General features: G+C 35.5%; 1 protein-coding gene across 5 annotated transcripts in view; it reads right to left on the bottom strand.

Annotated features, from left to right (window-relative positions):
• Sgce (sarcoglycan epsilon) overlaps positions 1–19,886 on the bottom strand; it is a 73,933-nt gene that overhangs the window by 31,986 nt on the left and 22,061 nt on the right. For all 5 annotated transcript variants that reach the window (XM_074064726.1, XM_074064725.1, XM_074064727.1 and 2 more), the window contains 4 exons: positions 17,176–17,298; positions 15,422–15,579; positions 9,374–9,446; positions 4,480–4,678 (listed from right to left, as the gene is read on the bottom strand). In XM_074064726.1, the coding sequence (XP_073920827.1) occupies positions 4,480–4,678; positions 9,374–9,446; positions 15,422–15,579; positions 17,176–17,298 (553 nt within the window). The remainder of the gene's footprint in view (positions 1–4,479; positions 4,679–9,373; positions 9,447–15,421; positions 15,580–17,175; positions 17,299–19,886) is intronic.

Raw genomic sequence — 19,886 nt, 5'->3', positions numbered from 1 at the left:
CTCGTGTGTTCATGCTCTTCTCATTTGTGTTCCCCTGAAAGGGAACATGTATACTATTTTGGTCAAAAAGATAGGTAAAAAACCTAGTACCTATCTCTATGCAGCACTGTGTCTATTCTGTCTTCCCCTTAGTCTACAATCAGTGAGACCTGTCCAAGATGAATATTTAATATCAAGCATCTTCTGCAAAGGTCCCTGATGCTTCAGGATTAAATCCACACAACCTTTTCTGGTTTACAAGGCCTTACATGGTCTTATCTTTGTCCCCTTTTAACTTTCACTCCAGGATCCCTTTGCTCCACTTCCATACAAAGTAGGTTCTCAAATACCCAATGTCCTCTCTCTCTCTCTCTCCCTTTTTTTTTTTTTTTTTTTTGGTGGTATTGGAGACTGATCCAGGACTTTGCCCTTGGCTCTACCACTTGAGCCACCCAAAAGTCCTTTTGCTTTTATTTTGTTTTTCAGCTAGGGTCTCACTAACTTCCTCCACCTTTGATCCTCCTATCTCTACCTCCTAAGTAGCAGGGATTATAGACATGCACTACCACACCTACCCCTCTACCATGTTCTTTTATACCCAGAGGCTTTTGCCCAAGTATTAAGTCTCTCTAGCATTCTCCTTCCCATTTTCTCAGCAGGATAATTTACACTCATAGCTTCAACTCAGATCTGGCTTCACTTTCTCTACAAAACTTTTCCAGTCAGAGGCATGAAGCAAAGAAAGAGCCCTCACGAATACCTCAATTGTGGAACTCACAACACTGATTTTAATTATCTCATTGCTTGCCTAGCCCCTAGGAGACTATGAGAATAGACTGTATTTTTTAAATCACTGTGCCCCAGAGACCAGCATATTCTCCCATAAAAATACTTAGTGTTAAATTAAGGAAAACAATGACAGAACTTAGAATAAATATTAACCACCTAGCTACCTGACTTAATTTAATTTTGCAGAACTTATAAAAATGGCCTGATATTGGTTTCCAATTTTTGTTTTAAAGGCATTTTCTGAAAAGGCTGCTATCCCACACTACCATTATTATATAAGAAGAAAGGATATTTGTGTAGCAACAGGAAAGGGGTATTATTTAAAAACAAAAGGCAATTCTACAAGTTATCAAAAGATGAAGATAATTTAAGAACTCAACAAACTGGCCCAGGATCATGACTTTCCAGCACATCAACACTGGGCAGCCATTGATGACATTCTCTTCCTCAAGTATAGTTTCTCACTGAATATTGTGATATAGGACAAAAATCAACAGCTAATTAGAAGGGGTAGTTTGTGAAAAGGTACACAGAATAAACTAGGATGCTCTGTTGTGAATTGAGGCTAGATTCACATGGTTTGGTAACCAGAGGAACTAGTGGTAGCTTTGACAATCTCTAATGAAAAGTGAGTCTATTCTTTAATCCTCACACCCCATCGTTCCCATCACAGCCACCATTTACACCACATCATTCACCTGCGCTTGGCAGCCACAACACGCCTGGCATGAAAGAGGAGCCTACTCTTCTTTCCCCCAGATTTATCCTGGGCTAAAGACATCCGCGCGTCCTTAGCTTCTGGCTGAGTGTCAGGAGAAAAAGCAACACCAAGTCCATGCCCAGAGAGCACAGTTGCCTTGGGGTTATGAGTTTGGCAAGTGAAAATGAATCTTTTCAGAGGGCTCAGGCTTCCTTTGCAGAAGCTTACTCACTTTGAAGTAAATCTTTATAATTGTTTTCTGTTTGATTTAGGAGAAGTTTGAAAGCTGTCAGTGAGTTCTACAGAGATATGAAAATACTCATCAAGAAGGAGCAGGTGCTGGGATGCTGCAGAATGGGTTCTTGGTGACTGACACTTAATGGTGTTGTAGACTGTAAGTATACTATGAGGGTCTACCACTGAAAGCTACTCTGAGTCACCTGGTGTCTATTTGACTACACAGACAAAATATGGAAAGATATGCAGTTAGTAGACTGTGGTTACCATGAGTAAAAGTAAGTAATTTCTGGGAGGAAGACCTATGCTAATAGTAAGCAGAAAACATGCTTAATAAATACTTCTGAAGTATTTTGTTTAAATAAAATTTTAGAAAATCAAGAGATGTAGTTACTTGGCTATCTCTTATCCTATCTTTTTTTTTAAAGCAGTACTGGGATTTGAACTAATGGCCTCATGCTTGCTAGGCAGGTGTTCTACACTTGGGCCATTCCCCCACACAAATCCTACCTCTTGATCTTTTCAATATTTCATTCTTGAAAGTATTTATAGTCAATGATATTTTAAAAAGGAAACACAGGGAAAAAAGTGTATTAAGTGAATTAAAACTATAATATATATCACTGAAAAGGTAGGAAGGCACACAGATGAGAGAAGCACAGAATTTACATCTAAATTTAAGGTGACAGGACTTAAAAACGTTTTTGTTACCATGACTTTGTATGACAACAAAGAAAACACCTAAAATCACTCCCAAGGACAGACAATCTTTTCTTCTGGAATTGTAATTCAAGTAGCATCCTATTTCATTGGGGTTTGTATAGGGACACTGGGATAACAGAGGTGGCATTGGGTACAATTTACAGAAATGCTATTTTAAAAGACTTCTCATATGAATACTTTGTAAAGGTTAAGGCTTAACATTAAATTAAAACTCACGGAAAGCATTTCAAGTTGGGAAGGGATCTGACATAAGAGTCTAAATAAATGCCACAGGACTGACTCTCTCAAATAGCTGACAGCAAATGCCGCCTCCAGCAGGTGTTGGGGGTCAGTCAGCTAATGATTGAACGCTCAACAAGTACTTGAGGACAAAAGTTCTGTTCTTAATTTAGAGTCACATGCTAGGTCCAGCCCTAGGCTCAAAGATTCAGAAACTCTAGGGGCTATCAGAGGCTAGCGACCCATCTGCATTCTTAATATCGCTTTACTGGTGATTCTCAGGCTAGACATATCTAGAAAGCAGTGCTTTAGGTCAGAGTTTGGTTTTGAGTTGCTTAGTTCAATTGAATTTAGTTCAGGCTCTGAAACTGGGACATGTACTACTGATTGGAGAAGGAATGAGTTCCAAAGAAAGTAGTATAACTATGGAAACTTCTACCAGAGCTTGGTCACCATGCTGTTTCCTCCAGCTTCTTTTGGTTGTTAACAATCACCTTGAAACACATTAAGAAAACTGTCAAAAACACTGTATTTGGAGAATACTTTCAGGGAGATCCCCTGTTCACCTTGTTCCCTAGTTCTGCTTTTTTAAATTACTCAGTGGGAAAGAGATCCATATTGCAACTCTGTGGTGAACATTTAAGCTCTAGAGTTATGTTTCTGTACAGAAAGCCAACTGGCGCATAGACAAGAGATAAACCAACTGTTTTCCTCAAAGCACTTCTGGGTGTGCTTGACTGACTTCAAAATCCATTGCTATAACATAAAAGATAAAACTTAATTCTGAAATTTTTAAGTTGGACTTTACAGATCACTGCTTTTCCTCAGCCCTCTTTGGTCTATTCCCCTAGACTTCCCCGGGTGTATTTGTGATCTTTCCTGTTATTTCCTACAAAGTTCTCCTTTAAAGCTGCCCTGAAATCTAATTCTTACTAATCCAGGTATCCTAGTTAATTCCAGGTATCACCTGTATAAAAGTGTTAGCAGGATTATGGATGAAGGAGGAGTTAGGTAGGAGACATGCTGTGCAAAATAAGATTTATTCCACATACTATACTTTTATAGGATTGGGGGGAAAGCAATTCTGCTTCAAGCTACAGATAGACATTAAATATGAAAGTTTGGCTTGATACTGGCACTGACTTGATACAGGCCAGAGTGTGTACTGACTTCTATGAGAACACTGGTTGTACTCTCTACTATTTGGCACTGAGAAATCTCTTTCAAATGCATGGTCTCATTTAATCATTATAAAGACCCTGAGGGAGTGTGTCACCCCACCTGCAACAGAAGAGGAAACTGAGGCACAGAGGGTTTCAACATTTGCCCAGTGTCACTGTCACCCAGCCTGTGAGTGACAAGGCCAGGCTTTGGGCTCTCGTGTCACAGGAATGGGTTTCAAATCCACTTCAGCCATCAGTCACCGACACATGGTGGAAAGAATGTCAAAGGCAAAGAAATAGTTTCCTAGAATAAAGTTACAGCAGTCGGTGCGCCCTTCCACAGACGATAACAGAGGCATCAATTTCCTTTGAAATTCATGGCCCTAAAAAATCAGCTTCTCACTGAACAGTACAACAGATTAGTACTATAATTTATGATGCTGATCCTGATCTGCAATTAGATTTCACCAGACCTGGGACTCGGGGTTTAAAGAATCATTAACACCACCTCTTTGTCAATATAGGAAATTGCTAGTATGCTCATATCTTTATAATATCTATTTCTTATTTTAAAAAATGCAATGGTCCATCTTCCATCTATAGTAAGTGTGATAAGATCACCATACTTAAAAATCCATATTTAAGGCAGGGAGACAGAAGTCCACTTACCCTTCCTTCATGTCATTAATGGGAAGTGGCACCCTGCCACCCCTATCCAGGGCTGATGTGATGTTTATGGCATTCAGGCGCTCGGGCTGCCACACATTTTTCACCGCCCCCAGAAAGTCTCCAAGAACCTCACTCGCCAACATCTCTTCCACATTCATATTTTTAACGAAGAATTCTGCTTGATATGGCAACGGGAAGTCTAAGTTTGGTAAAAAAAAAAAGGGGGGGTATTCATATCTTCAATAAAGTAGTCTTTTAAAAGGGAAACAAAAGCACAATTTGAGATTTGCTGAGATTTATATAATCCTGGCTGAAAGGAGCATATGAAAACAGTCCAACCTCCATATCCACAGGTTTCACTTCCTTGAATTAAACAAAATATTCTTTGAGAAAAACTGTCTGTATGAACATGTACAAACTTTTTGTCTTACCCTCTTTCCCTACACAAACTATAACAACTATTTACGTAGTATTTGCATTGCATTAGGTGTTATTAGTAATCCTGAGATGACTTAAGTACATAGGAGGATGTGTGTAAGTTCTATGCAGATTCTGGGCCATTTTCTCTAAGAGATTTGAGCATCCTCAGATTTTGGTATTCACCGGAGTACAGGAAACAGTCCCCCCACAGATACTAGTAACAACTGTACCAACGTCAAAGGTTTTCTGTATAACAGATAGCAGGTGATGTATCTAAAAACAGATCTTGGTCTACAGTATAATAAAATCCAAGGTGCAATCAGGCAATTTTATAATTACAGGATTTGGTCCTCCCAAAAAGAAAAACTAAATCTGCATTTTTAATTTATATTATTACTGACGTTGTTTGGAGCATGCTAACATCATTATGTTTTCTTACAATAAATACTGATTATATTCTCAGTAAGAATCCTAAAACTCAGAGCAACTCTCTATTTTGATTATTCTGTAACTATTCTAGAAAAGTTATGAAATTCTCATACAATTCCCCATCTTGCATTGTTAAAGATTTAGTTTTTCCTCTCCAGGTTTCACCAAATTCTTCTTTAAACATTTCAAAATTAATGCTTCAACAACTCCCAATGTCAAATTCAGACTCTCAACATAAGAAACTCTAATATAAAAATATTTCAGTTTTTGAAGTATTACTCTTGAAATACTAACCCTATTTCCTCTACTCTGGTTTTTCTATTAAGATAAAAATTATCTTTGTATGTAATACTATTTCTAAAATACAAGTGAATTAAAAATAGTTACTATGAGGCAGGCCAAGCTGAGAGATGTAGGAGAATTATAACATTGAATTCTCACAACAGGAAAGTAAGTAGGTTTTTGTATTTGTCTCTACACTTTCAGCAGAAGCTTATCTTTTTTTCCTGTGGTACTGGGTTTGAACTCAGGGCCTACACTTTGAACCACTCTACCAGTCCTTTTTTTTGTGATGGGTTTTTTCAAGATAGGGTCTCTTGAGCTGTTTTGCCAGGCTGGCTTTGAACTGCAATCCTCCTGATCAGCTAGGATTATAGGCATGAGCCACCGGCGCCTGGCAAAGCTTATCTGTAGAGGTCTGGGGACTTACAGTACTTTGAATTTACTTCATAAATTTTATGTAAGCTAAAGAAAACTATGTTTCTAAAGTGCTCAACACACTCCAAACACATAGTAAGAATTTATAAAATATTAAAACCTTAGCTCTTATAATAATACGAAAAGGTTGGTTATCTGAATTCTTACTTTAAAAGGACAAGAAAATACTTTTGGACTCTACAAAGATTTAAAGTCTGTAAGAGTAATTATACTATGCATGTCCTCAAATGTATTTCAATAAAATACATGAATCTGTAAAATTAAATCCCTGTTTAATAGTGGAAAAATAAAACTATGTAACAAGCACCTGCAATCTTGATGACTTCATTTTTTTATGCAGCCCCTTTAATGTTAAGAGACACTCGATATTAGAGAAGTCCAAATGAGTTTTCAAGAGTTGTCCAGAGTGTGGTCATCTCTTCTTAAGGATTTAGTTCTCCACTGCCCTAGTCACAGAAAGCTCTTTACTTATCTCCTACACTGTCATTTGTTCTGCTTATGATATTGTTAGATTTATTTAATGCATAGCCTATCTAGAATCTTCTAAATTACGATCTATTTATTCTCTTCCATGCAGATAAATTTCCTGTTTATACAAATATATTTCTTCTCTTACACAGATAAATTGTGACTTAATCATGTGACATTTTCCCCCACCCTTAGAAACAGTCATGCAGAGTGAATTATGAAGAAGAGATTCTTGGTGATAAAGAATATAGTATTTATAAATAACACTGAATATAATTCTTGAATATGCCAGAAGTCTATAATTATTCATTTAATTTGATATTTTTACATTCAGTTTTCAAAAAGACCATGTAAAGCTTTTTTCTTTATCATGAGTGCTGCTTTTTGGAGAACTGTTATGTGGCTTTTCCTGATGCATGTGACCCTGCTTCATGGTTCCCTTTCTGAGACCTGCTGGGAAGCCTGGAGCTACCACTACACCCCTCAGAGACGCTGGGCAGTGCAGCTGCCTGCTGTCGACTGGGCCAAGAGTTGCTGCCAGGCCTCTGTGGGATGAGTCAGGGCAGCTTTCTAACTCTGGGGAAATCCCATGCCTGCTATTTTTAGAAATCACAGAGGCCAAGGGAACAGTAGGCCAACAGATTGGTGGCAGGCCTCTGAGGCGTTAAACCCAATTTAGAGAATCACTTTCTGTGCTCTCCTTGAGCCCATGCTGTGTGAGTCTACACCACTAATTTCCCATTAGGTTGCTCAGAGCAGGAGACAGCTGGGCTGGGATTCGGACTGAGCATGATTACTCTGATTTACAAGTTTGTTATTTCTTTGCCTAAACCTTATCTGGAACAAACAACATGAGAGAGGGCCATACTCAGATGTTCATCCTCATGTGCATATATATTCTGTCTAGACCAGAAGACAAATGTGTGACCTTTTTAGTTCAGTGGTTTTCAAACAGTTTTAGGTCACTGAACCCTACAGAAAAGTCAGTCAAGCAGCTCTGCCTAATGTCAAAGTGGGAGCTCCCAGAACCCCTCTACACCTCCTCCCTCACCAGTACAGCTTCAAAATTCAGATTTAGATAAATGGTCCTTCATGTCAACTCTTGACCCTTCAGTTGTCTTGCAGTCTTCCAATAGTATCTGCTTGCTTATGAGTCCCACACATCAATAACACCACCTTTTAAGAGGCCCTGTGTGCTCTGCTTCTATAGTACGGAGACCAGACTAGAGAAAGAAGAAGGTCAAACTGTAAACTAGGCTGTCTTTCGTCTTAAAGGGCCTCCCATATCTGACACAGCCTCAAATTCTTCTGAAGTATAGCAGTGAGGTCCAATGGCCCAAGCTCACTGCAGTATAGTTGTGTAACTCTAGTGGTGAATTCCCAGAGAAGAAGAAACTTTACAGTTATTCTGCTCACTGAGGGCATTCCACGTCTACAGGACCAGTGTAGACTGGCTTCACTCATCCCATCTCAACTACGGTCAAGACCAAAAGTCTCGCCGATCCAAACATGAACACCATTAAAGGCCCTGGGAGAGTGGGAACATGGACAGGGGCTGCTGTGCAGGTCTATAGAACTGGCCCTTAGACCCGCTTTTCATAGATGAAGGTCATTGTAAATTTCCCAAGTGTTTGTTTTGTTTTTTGGTGGTACTGGGGTTTTAACTCAGGGCTTCAAGCTTGTTAGGCAGGCACTCTGCCACTTGATCCGTGCCTCAGGTCGTAAATTTTAAACTCACACATTTGTTGTCTGAAATTAATGCTGCTAAAACACCTAGAAAAAAAAATCACTTAAGAAGATGCAAATCTTGGATGGGGGGGTAAAGGAAAATAATGGAAGGGGTGAATTCAACTATGAAATATTGTACCCCTGGTACACGATGTACCCCAGTACAAAAATAATAAGATAGTAAAAAAGATGCAAGTCTTTAAGAAATCTCTCCATGTATATATATATTAATATTTTACAGAAATCACTTTCTTTTCGATAGTCTGAAAGCAATTTTTAACTCAGCTTTTACCAAATTATCATTAATTTAAAACTAGTAGGTTCTAGTAAAATGTTTAGTGTTTGCTTGCATGTTGTTAACTATACTAATAAACAAAGACAAGAATTCCAGTATTAAGAATACACATTTGTTTTACTGTTTTTGGAGGGAAAAACTGTACCAATTTGTCTCCTGTCACCTTTATAAGTGATATCTAGAATAGGGAGAATTATCTCATGACTTACTAATCTTAACCACAAAGTTCTAGTGGTATGTATTTTTCCTGGTCAACTGATAAACTAAGACAGAAATATTTGATGCTATAATTTTCATAATATTTCCTTTATCCCTAATCTTCAAAACCGTTAGGAAATCACTTATAATTTGAGCATATGTTATTCTACCTTACTGATGGATACTAGCAGTTACTGACACATGACTAGCTAATTTAGCAAGGAAACAGTTTATCTTCACATACAATCAAACTACTACCTATGGTAAACGTTAAAATAAAATAACAAAACTAGCTAATAACTACTGATTGTGCATTCTGTAATCTGTGATAAGCATATTTTAAGACTTAATTTATAGACCCCCTTACTCCAAACTTATAAGAGAAATGCTATTCTTAGTGCCATTTTACAGATAATGAAACCAAGACTTAGAGGAATAAGTGATCCACTGCTCAGCCCTATTCTTAGTTCTTAACTATGACACACCATGAGATTTTATAACAAATTAGGCATAGCTTAGTTTTCTGCATTTGACTATTTCATCAGTTATACTAGATATGTAGTACTTTGTAATTCATAATTATCAAACATAATGGAATACATCTTGTAAATAAATTATCAACATACTTTCCATACCTACCTTCTGCTGACATTATATTAATTATCAAATTATGCCTTGCAGTCTCAAATGTACGCCTATTGTAGGCAGTTATCTATTAGAAAAGGAAAATCATATTAAAGAAGTGAAATGTTATTTGTAAAACAAAATTCATTATGAACAAAAATGAAAACAAACTGTTGTTCTTTCCATTTTCATTATTCGTTGATATATTCACAAAATATTCCTTCTCAAAGCAATAAGAACTCAGAGCTTTTAGCAATATTGCAGGAAAACAAATAATGAAGCAGTTCTATTTAACATGCTAAAACAAAAAGTTAACTACAGAAAGACCCTTTCATACAAGGCCATTAACTACAGGTAGCAATGTAGATGTATCATTAGTGGATAGACTGACCATTATGAATTACTTGCTAGTGATGGTCTAAGATTTTTTTTTAAAAAACCCTAAACAATATATTATTGTGCTTTTAAATGGAGTTTAAGGATTATAACAGAAAATACATTTTAAAAAGCACATTTCTGTTGCTAGCATTTAGTACTAAGCTGCACAACAATCAATGAAAAAAGGTCACGAATAACCTTTTAGAGGGGCTGTCTCACACCAAGAGTAAAGCAGTAAGGGTCATAGTCCAGAACACTATGGCACATGCTCAAAAACACAAGTCAATACCTTCATAGAGTCAAATGTTAGTAAACACTTACAAAGTCAAGGCACTTACATTAAAGTCAACTCAGAAAGAGCAGCTACAAACAGCAAACAAAGCCAGGCCAACAACAGAATACGGCCTCAAAACTCAAGGAGTAATTCACTTTATAACAGATATTAAATCACTCAGACACACTCCATAGTACCTTACAAAAAACAAATCATTGTGTCACAGTCTCAGAATCCCAGCACTAGCCTGTAGCAGTGACTGCAGCTGTAGCGACACTGGGACAAGAGTGAAGTAAAACTTGCTCCAACTAACAAGAAATGTATGTGCACTTAAAAAAAAGTCTCAAAGATTTTTACACATCACGGGTGAGCTTCAAAAGAAATCAACTATAATCACTAGAAACAGTGAGAGCTAGAACAGTAAGAATCAAAATTTTGGAATAAATAATTCCAAAATTTAACAATATTTATAAGGTATATTTTGTGAAAGGCACACTATTTCACAAATTTAAAAGAACTTCTTTCTCTAAATGTTTTCAAATTTTCCATTAAATTTATAACTTACTTGCTGCTAGGCACACCATCTGTTAGGCTTATATTAAACATTAGCCACTAAAAGAAAGGAGTTATTTTTCTAAAGAGGCAAATGGAAAACTAAAAGATAGGTTTTGTTTAGGAATCTTCATGACTTAAAACGTTCACACTGCACCCATTATTTTGTACAACTGATATACAATAAAAAAGAAAAGAATTTATTCTGCAAAAAAAATCATTTTTTTTCAATTGAAAGAGTAACAATTGTTTCCTATGTGTTTTGTCTTGAAGCTTCTGATCAAGAAAAGATCTTAGATATTTTTAAATTAATAACAATATTTTCTGGCTAACTTTCTCATATTTATCACAGACTTCATTATTATAAGTTTCATAAACCCTAATAAGAAGTTTCTCTTTTTTTAATCACAGGCTACTGAAAGGAGTGAGGAATTTTCATATTAGGGAGAAGAATTTTATTATTTGAATTTATATTTAATGTTTAATTTTAACAGCTATAACAGAATAATCTGTAATAAGATATTTAAACACTGTAATAACTTTCAATCAAATTTTTTTATTGCAAAGATGTGAAGATCTTCAAAGCAGAGGGTGGGTGGGTGTGTGTGTGTGTGCCTTATTTTTGATCCTCTACTTCTAAAACAATGCATGATCTATTTTAGATGTTTAAAATCTAAATATTTCAGATAAATATGTACTGAATGAATTACTCAGTATATCTGCATGATTACATAATGGTTTAAGATGTGCAAATCTTTTGATTAATAGAATGATAACTGAAAATGCTGTATTGCAACTCTAGCTATAGCAGTATCTATAAAAGATATGCTGAATCTTCATCAGTATCTTCTTAGATTATGTGATATGCCTAATGGTATGTCTTGTTAGCAGGGTATAAGAACATAACAACCTTTCTGGAACCTAGCTCAATGCAGGTGTTTCCCCTCCTATCCAGCCCCGAGTCTTTTCCTTCCCAAGGAGGAGTCATTGTGAATTTGATATTCAATATCCCATTCACTTTAAGTATAGTTTTAATTACAAATATATGTAGACTTCAAATACAATGGTTTAGCTTGCTTGATTTTGAACGCTAAGAAAATGTCAATCTATGTGCAGTCTTCTGGCACTCTGTTTCTTTTTCTTTTTTTTTCTGGAAGTACTGGGGTTTGAACTCAGGGGCCTCACACTTTACCACGTGAGCCATGCCCTAGCTCTCTGTGCTCCAGTTATTTTTCAGAAGGGGTCTTGTGCTTTTGCCCAGGCTGGCCTTGGACCATAAACTTCCTATCTTCATCTCTCGAGTAGTTGGGATTACACACATGAACCACTATGCTTGGCTTATTTTTTAAAATCTTTTATTCATATGTTTGGGTCATTTCTCCCCCCTTCTCCCCGCTCCCTCCTTCTCCTCCCCTATCCCCTTGACTTATTTTTTGAGATAGGGTCTCACTAACTTTTTGCCCAGGCTGTCCATGAACCATAATCTTCCTATCTCTGCCTTCTAAGTAGTTGGGATTACAGGCATGAGCCACTGTACCTATGCTGTTTTTGTAAAATTCAACATGTGTTAAACTGTTTATTCATGTTGCTAGGCAAGCTTATGTTCATGGTTGCTGTTAACATTCACTGGTTGAATATATCACAATTTATTAATTTATTCTCTTGCTCGCAGTCTTTTAGGTCTTTTGCTTTATGGGCTTCCAGTGTTTTGCTATATAAACATTTTTTAAGAAGCATGGTTGTATATACGTCCAAGAGGGCATTTGCAAGCATTTCTTTTGCATATATACCTAGAAGTGGGATTGCTGACTCATAGGGTAGAGCAATGCTGAATTATGGGAGATAATTCATGCTGACTTCCAAAATGGGTATGTCAGTCCTGCATTCACCTGCAATGAATTTTACTGACAGTAAAAAATTCTTATTGTGGTCTTAATATGAATATTCCTCATTATTGATAAGGGTCAGCTTCATTCCTTAAGTTTATTGGCATTCATGTGTCCTCCTTAGTGATCTGCGTGTTCTTTTTGAATTGTAGAGTTTCTTTTTATATTTCAGATTCCCTTAGTCAGCCACATACAGTGAAGATATAATCTTTCAGGCTATGGAACATCTTTTAAAAAATCATTTCCTTTGATGAACAGAAGTTCACAAATACAGTGACACTGATCTATCTTTTCTCTTAACTAAAAATACCTTGGTCTAAAAACACGTGGTCTTAAGAAATCTGCCCCTATATCAAAGTTGGAAAGAGATTCTTCTACATTTGAACATGTTGATTTAAAATTTTGCTCTTCGTATTTAATTCTTAACCTTCCTAGATTTGAGTTTTGTGTCTGGTAGGAAGAATCTAATTTAGTACTTTCCCATGAGGCAAACCAATTCCCCAAATACCATTTAATGAAAAACATTCTTTCTCTCAATGACCTATGGCACGAACTTCAGACATATACCACTGCACCTTGTGCAGATGTTTCTGTCTCAGCGCTACTGGATTCTCCAGTTAAATTTCCATCCTTATATCAATAAAACTGTATGATAATTACCATACATTTATGTAAATATTTACATTCTCAAAGAAAAGAACCCCATTTCCCCATTTTTTCTTCTTTAGGAGTATCTTGGTAATTTCTGACCTATGTTCTTCACTGCAAATTTTAGAATCAATTTACCAAGTTCCATGAAAAAAAATCTATTGTAATTTTTATTGGAATTGGATTAAATCCATAGATCAGAAGAAAGTGATGCTTCATGCTACTGAGTCTTCCTACTTTTAAATTAATATATTTTCATTTAGATAGGTATGCTTTAATATCAAAATTTTATAATTTTCCCCATGCTGACTTACATACCTTGTTATATTTATTCTAGTACCTTCTAACTTTTGCTACTATCAAAATACATGCTTTTACAAAATAGGTAAAACCTGTATTTTCTCAGTATTTGTTATTTCATGTATAGAAAGGTAACAAGTTTTTATATTGACCCTGTATCTCACTGCAAGCCTTTCCTAAGATTTTTTAATAGTTTGCAATAGACTCTTTGTGTTGACTGGCTACAACTTCTAATATATTCTGAAACAGGTATAATGAAAGAGATCACCCTTATATTGTTACTGAATTTAAATGAAATTTCTAATATTTCTTCATTAAAAATGGTATTCCCTATTCTTTTTAGTAAAGCCTTTCAAGGTAAGGGAGTTTACTTCTTCTCATCAAGAATAGGTGGTATAGCTGGGATTGTAGCCCAGTAGTTACACGCTTACCTAACATTCACAAGGCCTTGGGTTCAATCTCACAAAAAAAAGAAAAATTTCAAAAATAAAGAATAGGTAATCAATTTTCAAACACTTTTTCTGCAGCTAAAATAATTAAGGTTTTTCTCCTTTGGTATGTAGTGAATTAGATTCACATATTATGTTTATAACTTTTTCCTGATATTTTGTAAACATTAATTTGACAGTAACCCAAAATTCTGCATTATATCTACATACAGTTCTAATATCTATATTGCCTTAAAGAATCCAATTTATAGATAGAGATCATTTCAAGTTCAGGCACTCTTCATTTCCAAATGAAGAATTGGCCTCTCCTCTTAGCCAGCATGGGACCTCAAATCCGCAGCCCAGAGTATATTAAAACTTTGGAGGAAAACTCAAAGCATGCAGCCATCTGAATATTTGTAGATGACAGAATAGAAAGCATGCCACTGAGACCTGAACAAGTTCTTGGCATTTCTGCTGGCGGTTCCTATGCTGATGACCTGTTGACTACCAGTGAATCCTGTAGAACTGAACAGCTAAATTTGAATCTAAGATCTTGAAGGCATCAGAGCCTAAAACCTTGGTCATACTCTCCTGCTACTAACTGCCATTTTAATTCTGATTGTGTGATACATAGTAAACGATGAAGTGCTTCTTCCACTTTTATCCAATCATTTTTTAGAAAGCAGAAATTCCCATTAAAGTTTCAATGTTCTTATTATTTTTGTTCTTATTGTTATTGTTTTAATTTCTAAAACAATGTTAGGTACTATTAACAACCTGATGAATTATAATACCACTGTCAATTTTAGAATAAAGACTAAATAGATCAGTATGGCTTACAAAGCCCTCCATGATTTGCCCCTACCAACACTGATAACTTCTGTTCCCACCATTTCTCCTCTAAGAGCCACACGTACAGTTCTCTGAAACCATGTAACTTTTATACCACCAAAAAAATTTTTTTAACAGTGCTGGGACTTGAACCTAGGCCCTTGCATATGCTCTGCAAGTTCTCCATCATTGAACTACATCCCCAGCTCCTATATCCAAGATTTTGATGTGCCATTTTCTTTGTCCAAGAAAGCTTCCCTTCTACTTTGTGTACTGTCTTCCTCAGCACCTTCCTACAGTAGCAGTTATGAAAATGCTGGCCGAGTATGTGTTTCTATTGCTCCAACCCATGGACATGGCAGAACTCACCTGCAACTCATCTTTCTAACCCTAAACACCTGTCACATTTGGCACTTAAGATGTCTGATGGATGACTGTATTTCAATGAACATGAAATCTGAATTCAAAATACAGAGCAAGAAAGTATTTTGAATTTATATTACTATTCTTCAATAGAATTTATATTATGGTGATCTATTTCTTTTAAATGTCACTTAATTTTTCACTAAATTAAGCTATCATTTTTAACATGAAGGTTGAAACAACAAACTTTACAGACGAACAGAAATGAATGCCTGTTATATTTACAAATGTTAACTAGCATGTTTCTGTGCAAAAAATATTAAAAATCACTGCCTGGTGACCTTAATTTCAAAATTTAAAGCTCAAGTTATAAAAGTACACATAATTTTGTTCTTGTTACCTCAATGATAGTTGGTTTCCCCACATTTTCAGTTGTTGGAGACCCATACAGGACTCCATCACTATACGGTGTCCTTTGTATATATCGAAGCCATCCAGGTCGGTCTGGGTAACCCATTAAGTTTGTATTAAATGTTATGGGATCATTACTAATCTCGCCTAGATAAGACAGAGAATTAAGATGGAACAGTTATTTTCATGCATGTTGTTTTGGTAGTTTCAATCGAAACATTCTGTCTAAAATTTTTTTTCTGTTAGATTTGTAGCAAACTAAACACATAAACAAAAAGATCCACCTGGGAATTTAGAGTAGGGCCCTAAGTAGTGAAATTTTTCTTTGGTTGTTTAATTTGTCTAAAAATCTGATGAAACCAAGAAAGCAGATTTATACAGTTTTGTTGGATTTTTTGGGGGGAGCACATAAGTATAGGACAGTTCCACCAGAGGCAGATAAGTGACTTCCAGAAAAACTCCCAATCCCCACTAATCATATTAATGACTTCATGCTTTTGAGATGTATTCCTCTCGTGACGCTTTGGATACTATCAAACTAATCTCATGGGATATCCAAAAGGTATAAAGGTATCATCAAAACAAAAATAATATAGTTTAAAAACACTGGCAGATAGGATGAAAAAGATATTACAAATACAACACAACTGTAATAATAACATTTCCTGATAGTAAGCACGAATAATATGACTTACTGGTTAAGTGTTCTACAGGCACTGTCTCATCTGATTTTCAAACATACCTATGAATTTTATTAATGGAATGTGTAATTTCCCATATTAACTTCCCCATGGTCATGTTAGATGATGAAACTAGAATTTATTCCTGGATGACTCCAGAAACAATGTTGCAACTGACATGTTTTCTTCTCAAATATTAGAACTGCTGCTCAAAAGGTTCAGCCATATAGTTTTGCAAACATAGAATATCTCATCAGAAGGCAGTTTAAAAATAATTGATGAAAAGACTACCTTTTTCCCCAAAAACTATTAAGAATGTGTCTACGTTTATTTTATGGATGTTTTCAGATATGCCATTCATCATATAATCCACAAAAAGAACATTTATATTAATTTCAGTGTTAAAAATGTGATCTTACAAAATACAATTTTCAGAAGTCATTTTCATTTGTTACTTAAGTTACAACTTAATGTTTTCCCCTGCTATTCTTTCCACATCTTCGTTAATGTGATAGCATTTGTGATCAGTCAAAGTAACATATTTAAACCAACAGTGAATTAAGTAAGAATTCATAATTGGTATTACTTTGAAGGAAAAATTAATCTCCATTACATTATTGTGAAGTTTTATAAAATTATCTCTTATTGTAAAAGCTTTTTAAGAACTCTTACTCAATACCATATTTCGTTCTCTTCCATAACATGTATAGTTTTCTAAAAATCAATGTACTATGTAAGAATCTAAATCTTAGGATGGAAAATCATAATTGTGCAGCTATAATTATTTCTATATGAATATAGGTGGATCATTTGTCAGAGGCATAAAACTCAAGAGTAAGAATCCAGAAAAATATGCTTTCTTTAAAATCCAAAAATGAATTATTTCCTTCTCTAATTAAATTTCTAATCTGAAAATGAGAAGTATCCTACAACAACCAATTTGTCATATATCCAGACCATTTCAAATAATGTTGAAGATATTTAATCATGTACTCAGATTATGCACACTGAACAAAAAGAAATATTTAGTAAATTAACCACTTTTCCCCCACAAAGAACCTACCTGGTTTTGGGTAAGGTGGAAATTCCCCCTTAAAATACTCTCTTTCCAAAACATGAACAAAAAGGACGCCTGCAGATGGGTATACATTCCGATCAGAGTGCACCTTTGAGAAAATAGTGTACACTGAAAACAAAGGGGAAGATAAGATACAGACAAATAATGAGATAAGCCCTTGAGAATTCAGCTCCAACTGTAAAGAAGGGTTTTACCACATAGAAATTTCTGAGAAAACTAAGGAACACACAAGAGAACTGTTAATAACAGTCATGTTTGAAAGGGAAATGATTTTAGAACAAAACATGGGAAACTCTGACTTGTGTTTAGAACCCTTCCAAATACTATGTGAATAAAATTAGACACAGTTAAATTCTCAAATGTTATTAAATAATGATGACATCTGTAAAACCATTTTGGTAATTTATTTTTACTTGAAATTATTGCCAGCATAATATATTATGAGATCTGACAATTACATAATTACTACAGCTTGTTTTTTTCTCTTTCCTTTGAATTTAAGTACACATACATACAACTGGGGTTTGAATTAGAAGCCTCGCAATTGTGAGACAGGTGCTCTACCACTTGGCCATGTATCTAGCCCTTAAAATAATTTTTAAATTAGAATCTATGATGTACTGATTGTTTTCCAAAAAAAGTAAGTCAGACTATATAACACAATAAAAATACAGAAAGCAACTCAAATATGCTTATACAATGCATTAGGTGCTTTTTCTGAGTGTTCATTCCTCATATGTCTTCTAGAAATTATTAATTCATTCCACTTCCCTCTGATCTTGACATTTAATAATTCAAATAGTATAATCTGTTATATTATATTACATCCTAAATAAGCAACAATAATTACATAATATAATCCAGCGCAATTAACTTTTTTAAGTGAGAGGGGGCCAATTTCATGATTCACTGTTGCTTAAGACATAAGATGTGAGTGCATTAAAATCACCAAATTGGTTTGATTGGCTTCCACCTATTGTTTTTCTTCTGATATCATCTCTACAACACATTATTGCCATTACCCTCATCACCTCTACAATCTCTTTGGAGTTTCTGTCGTCCTGATTGGCTAGTAGCTGCAATTTTTAGACAGATAAACCCTATCAAGCTAGATCTTTCTCTTAGTCACTGATGGATTTGTAGATGTGGAAATTAACCTTAGGAACCCCAAAGGCAGTTCACACAAAGCTCACAACTTATTAAAAGCCCCACATGGCAAGATCACTGACAGTAAATTTTTCAGAATAAAATAGGAATGCCCACAAAATATTTCTCTATCTGTGAAAACTTATCCCTGCATTTCTATGGATGGCTGCCAAAAAAAGGCAAACTGAACTAAAATATTTGGCTTTTAGCTCACACATCCATAACTTGTAACTGAAAAAAAGGAAGCTGCAACATAGGTTTAAGTAATTTAATGAGATATGAAGGAACTCTTTCCTGGTTTATTTGGTACTCGTATTCTTAAGTAATCTTTATAGTACCCCACTTCCACCCAAGGACTATTTACTCACCTGTGGGAATGATCCTGTTCCAAATAATAATGACTGAATCATTGAAAAAGAATAAGGATGAGAATTTGATTTTTTTTAACCAGTGCAATACCACAATGTGTCCTAAGTATTAGGTGGTGGGGAATGTGAAGACCAAAGAGACACCAGTCCCTGCTTTCCATGAGTTCACCATCCCATTTGGGAGACCAACATCCACCTAAGTAGGTGATGCCCCAGAAGGACAAATTGCTCTGGCAATACCTGGAAGAATGGGAAAAGCAAGTACAGTTGGAAAGATCTTGGGAAAGGTTTACAAAAGGAAAATTCAATATGGCTCTTATAAAACCATGGGGTTTCTAGAACCCAGAGATGGAGAATTCAGGCACTCAGCAATGAAGACATATACAAGATACAATAGTGGGAAGTGAACTATGGAGCCTGTCGAGGAAGTGAATTAACCCATGATGCTAGAGCCTGGGGCTTATTTTAGAAGGGAGCAAAACTGGGAAGAAAAGAGGAGTCAAATTATAGAGAGTTTCAAACTCTTTCTGAGAATTTATTTTACTCTAAAGGTGTTCTAATTCCAGATAACAGCCCTATATCCAAATCATAGGAATATTGTGCATAATCTAAATGAATCTCTTTTGAATTTATCTTATTCTTCCTAGAGATTGAAAACATCTTGAAGTACAGTACTGAGTTTTATTTACCATGTCATTTTTCAGCACCTAGAAGAATGTCTGGCATATTTGAATAAGTTTATCAATCCCTATGGAATGAATGAAGACATTCTAATACAAAGCCCTGTGAAGGTACACACAGGTCTCATGCCAGGACGAAATATATGATACTTAATTTAAGGTGTAATGCTTTACATATTAGCATCCTCCATTTATATCATAAACTATTAACAGCCCCCCTTGGTTTTTGCTAGTATAAAGTGGTAAGAACTAGCTTACAAAGCCAAAAGAAAGGATGTTTATATTAAATAATACTGAAAGGATTCTGTTTTCCATACAGCCCTCCACAGGGCCTAATGTAAAACCATTAAAGAGTACCTGTCATTCCATATCACCTCCCTTCAAGGACTATCATAGAGCATCTTAGATTCTGCCTTCATAAAAATAATATCTACACCATGTACACAGTCAAGCCACAATCCACCATGGCTCTCCTGGGTTTTAAGATGACATGCACATTTCT

Source organism: Castor canadensis, chromosome 2 (assembly GCF_047511655.1).
Source record: "Castor canadensis chromosome 2, mCasCan1.hap1v2, whole genome shotgun sequence".
Taxonomy (NCBI): Eukaryota; Metazoa; Chordata; class Mammalia; order Rodentia; family Castoridae; genus Castor; species Castor canadensis.
The sequence above is the reverse complement of the archived record's forward strand: the minus strand, read 5'-3'. Positions and strand labels throughout refer to the sequence as shown.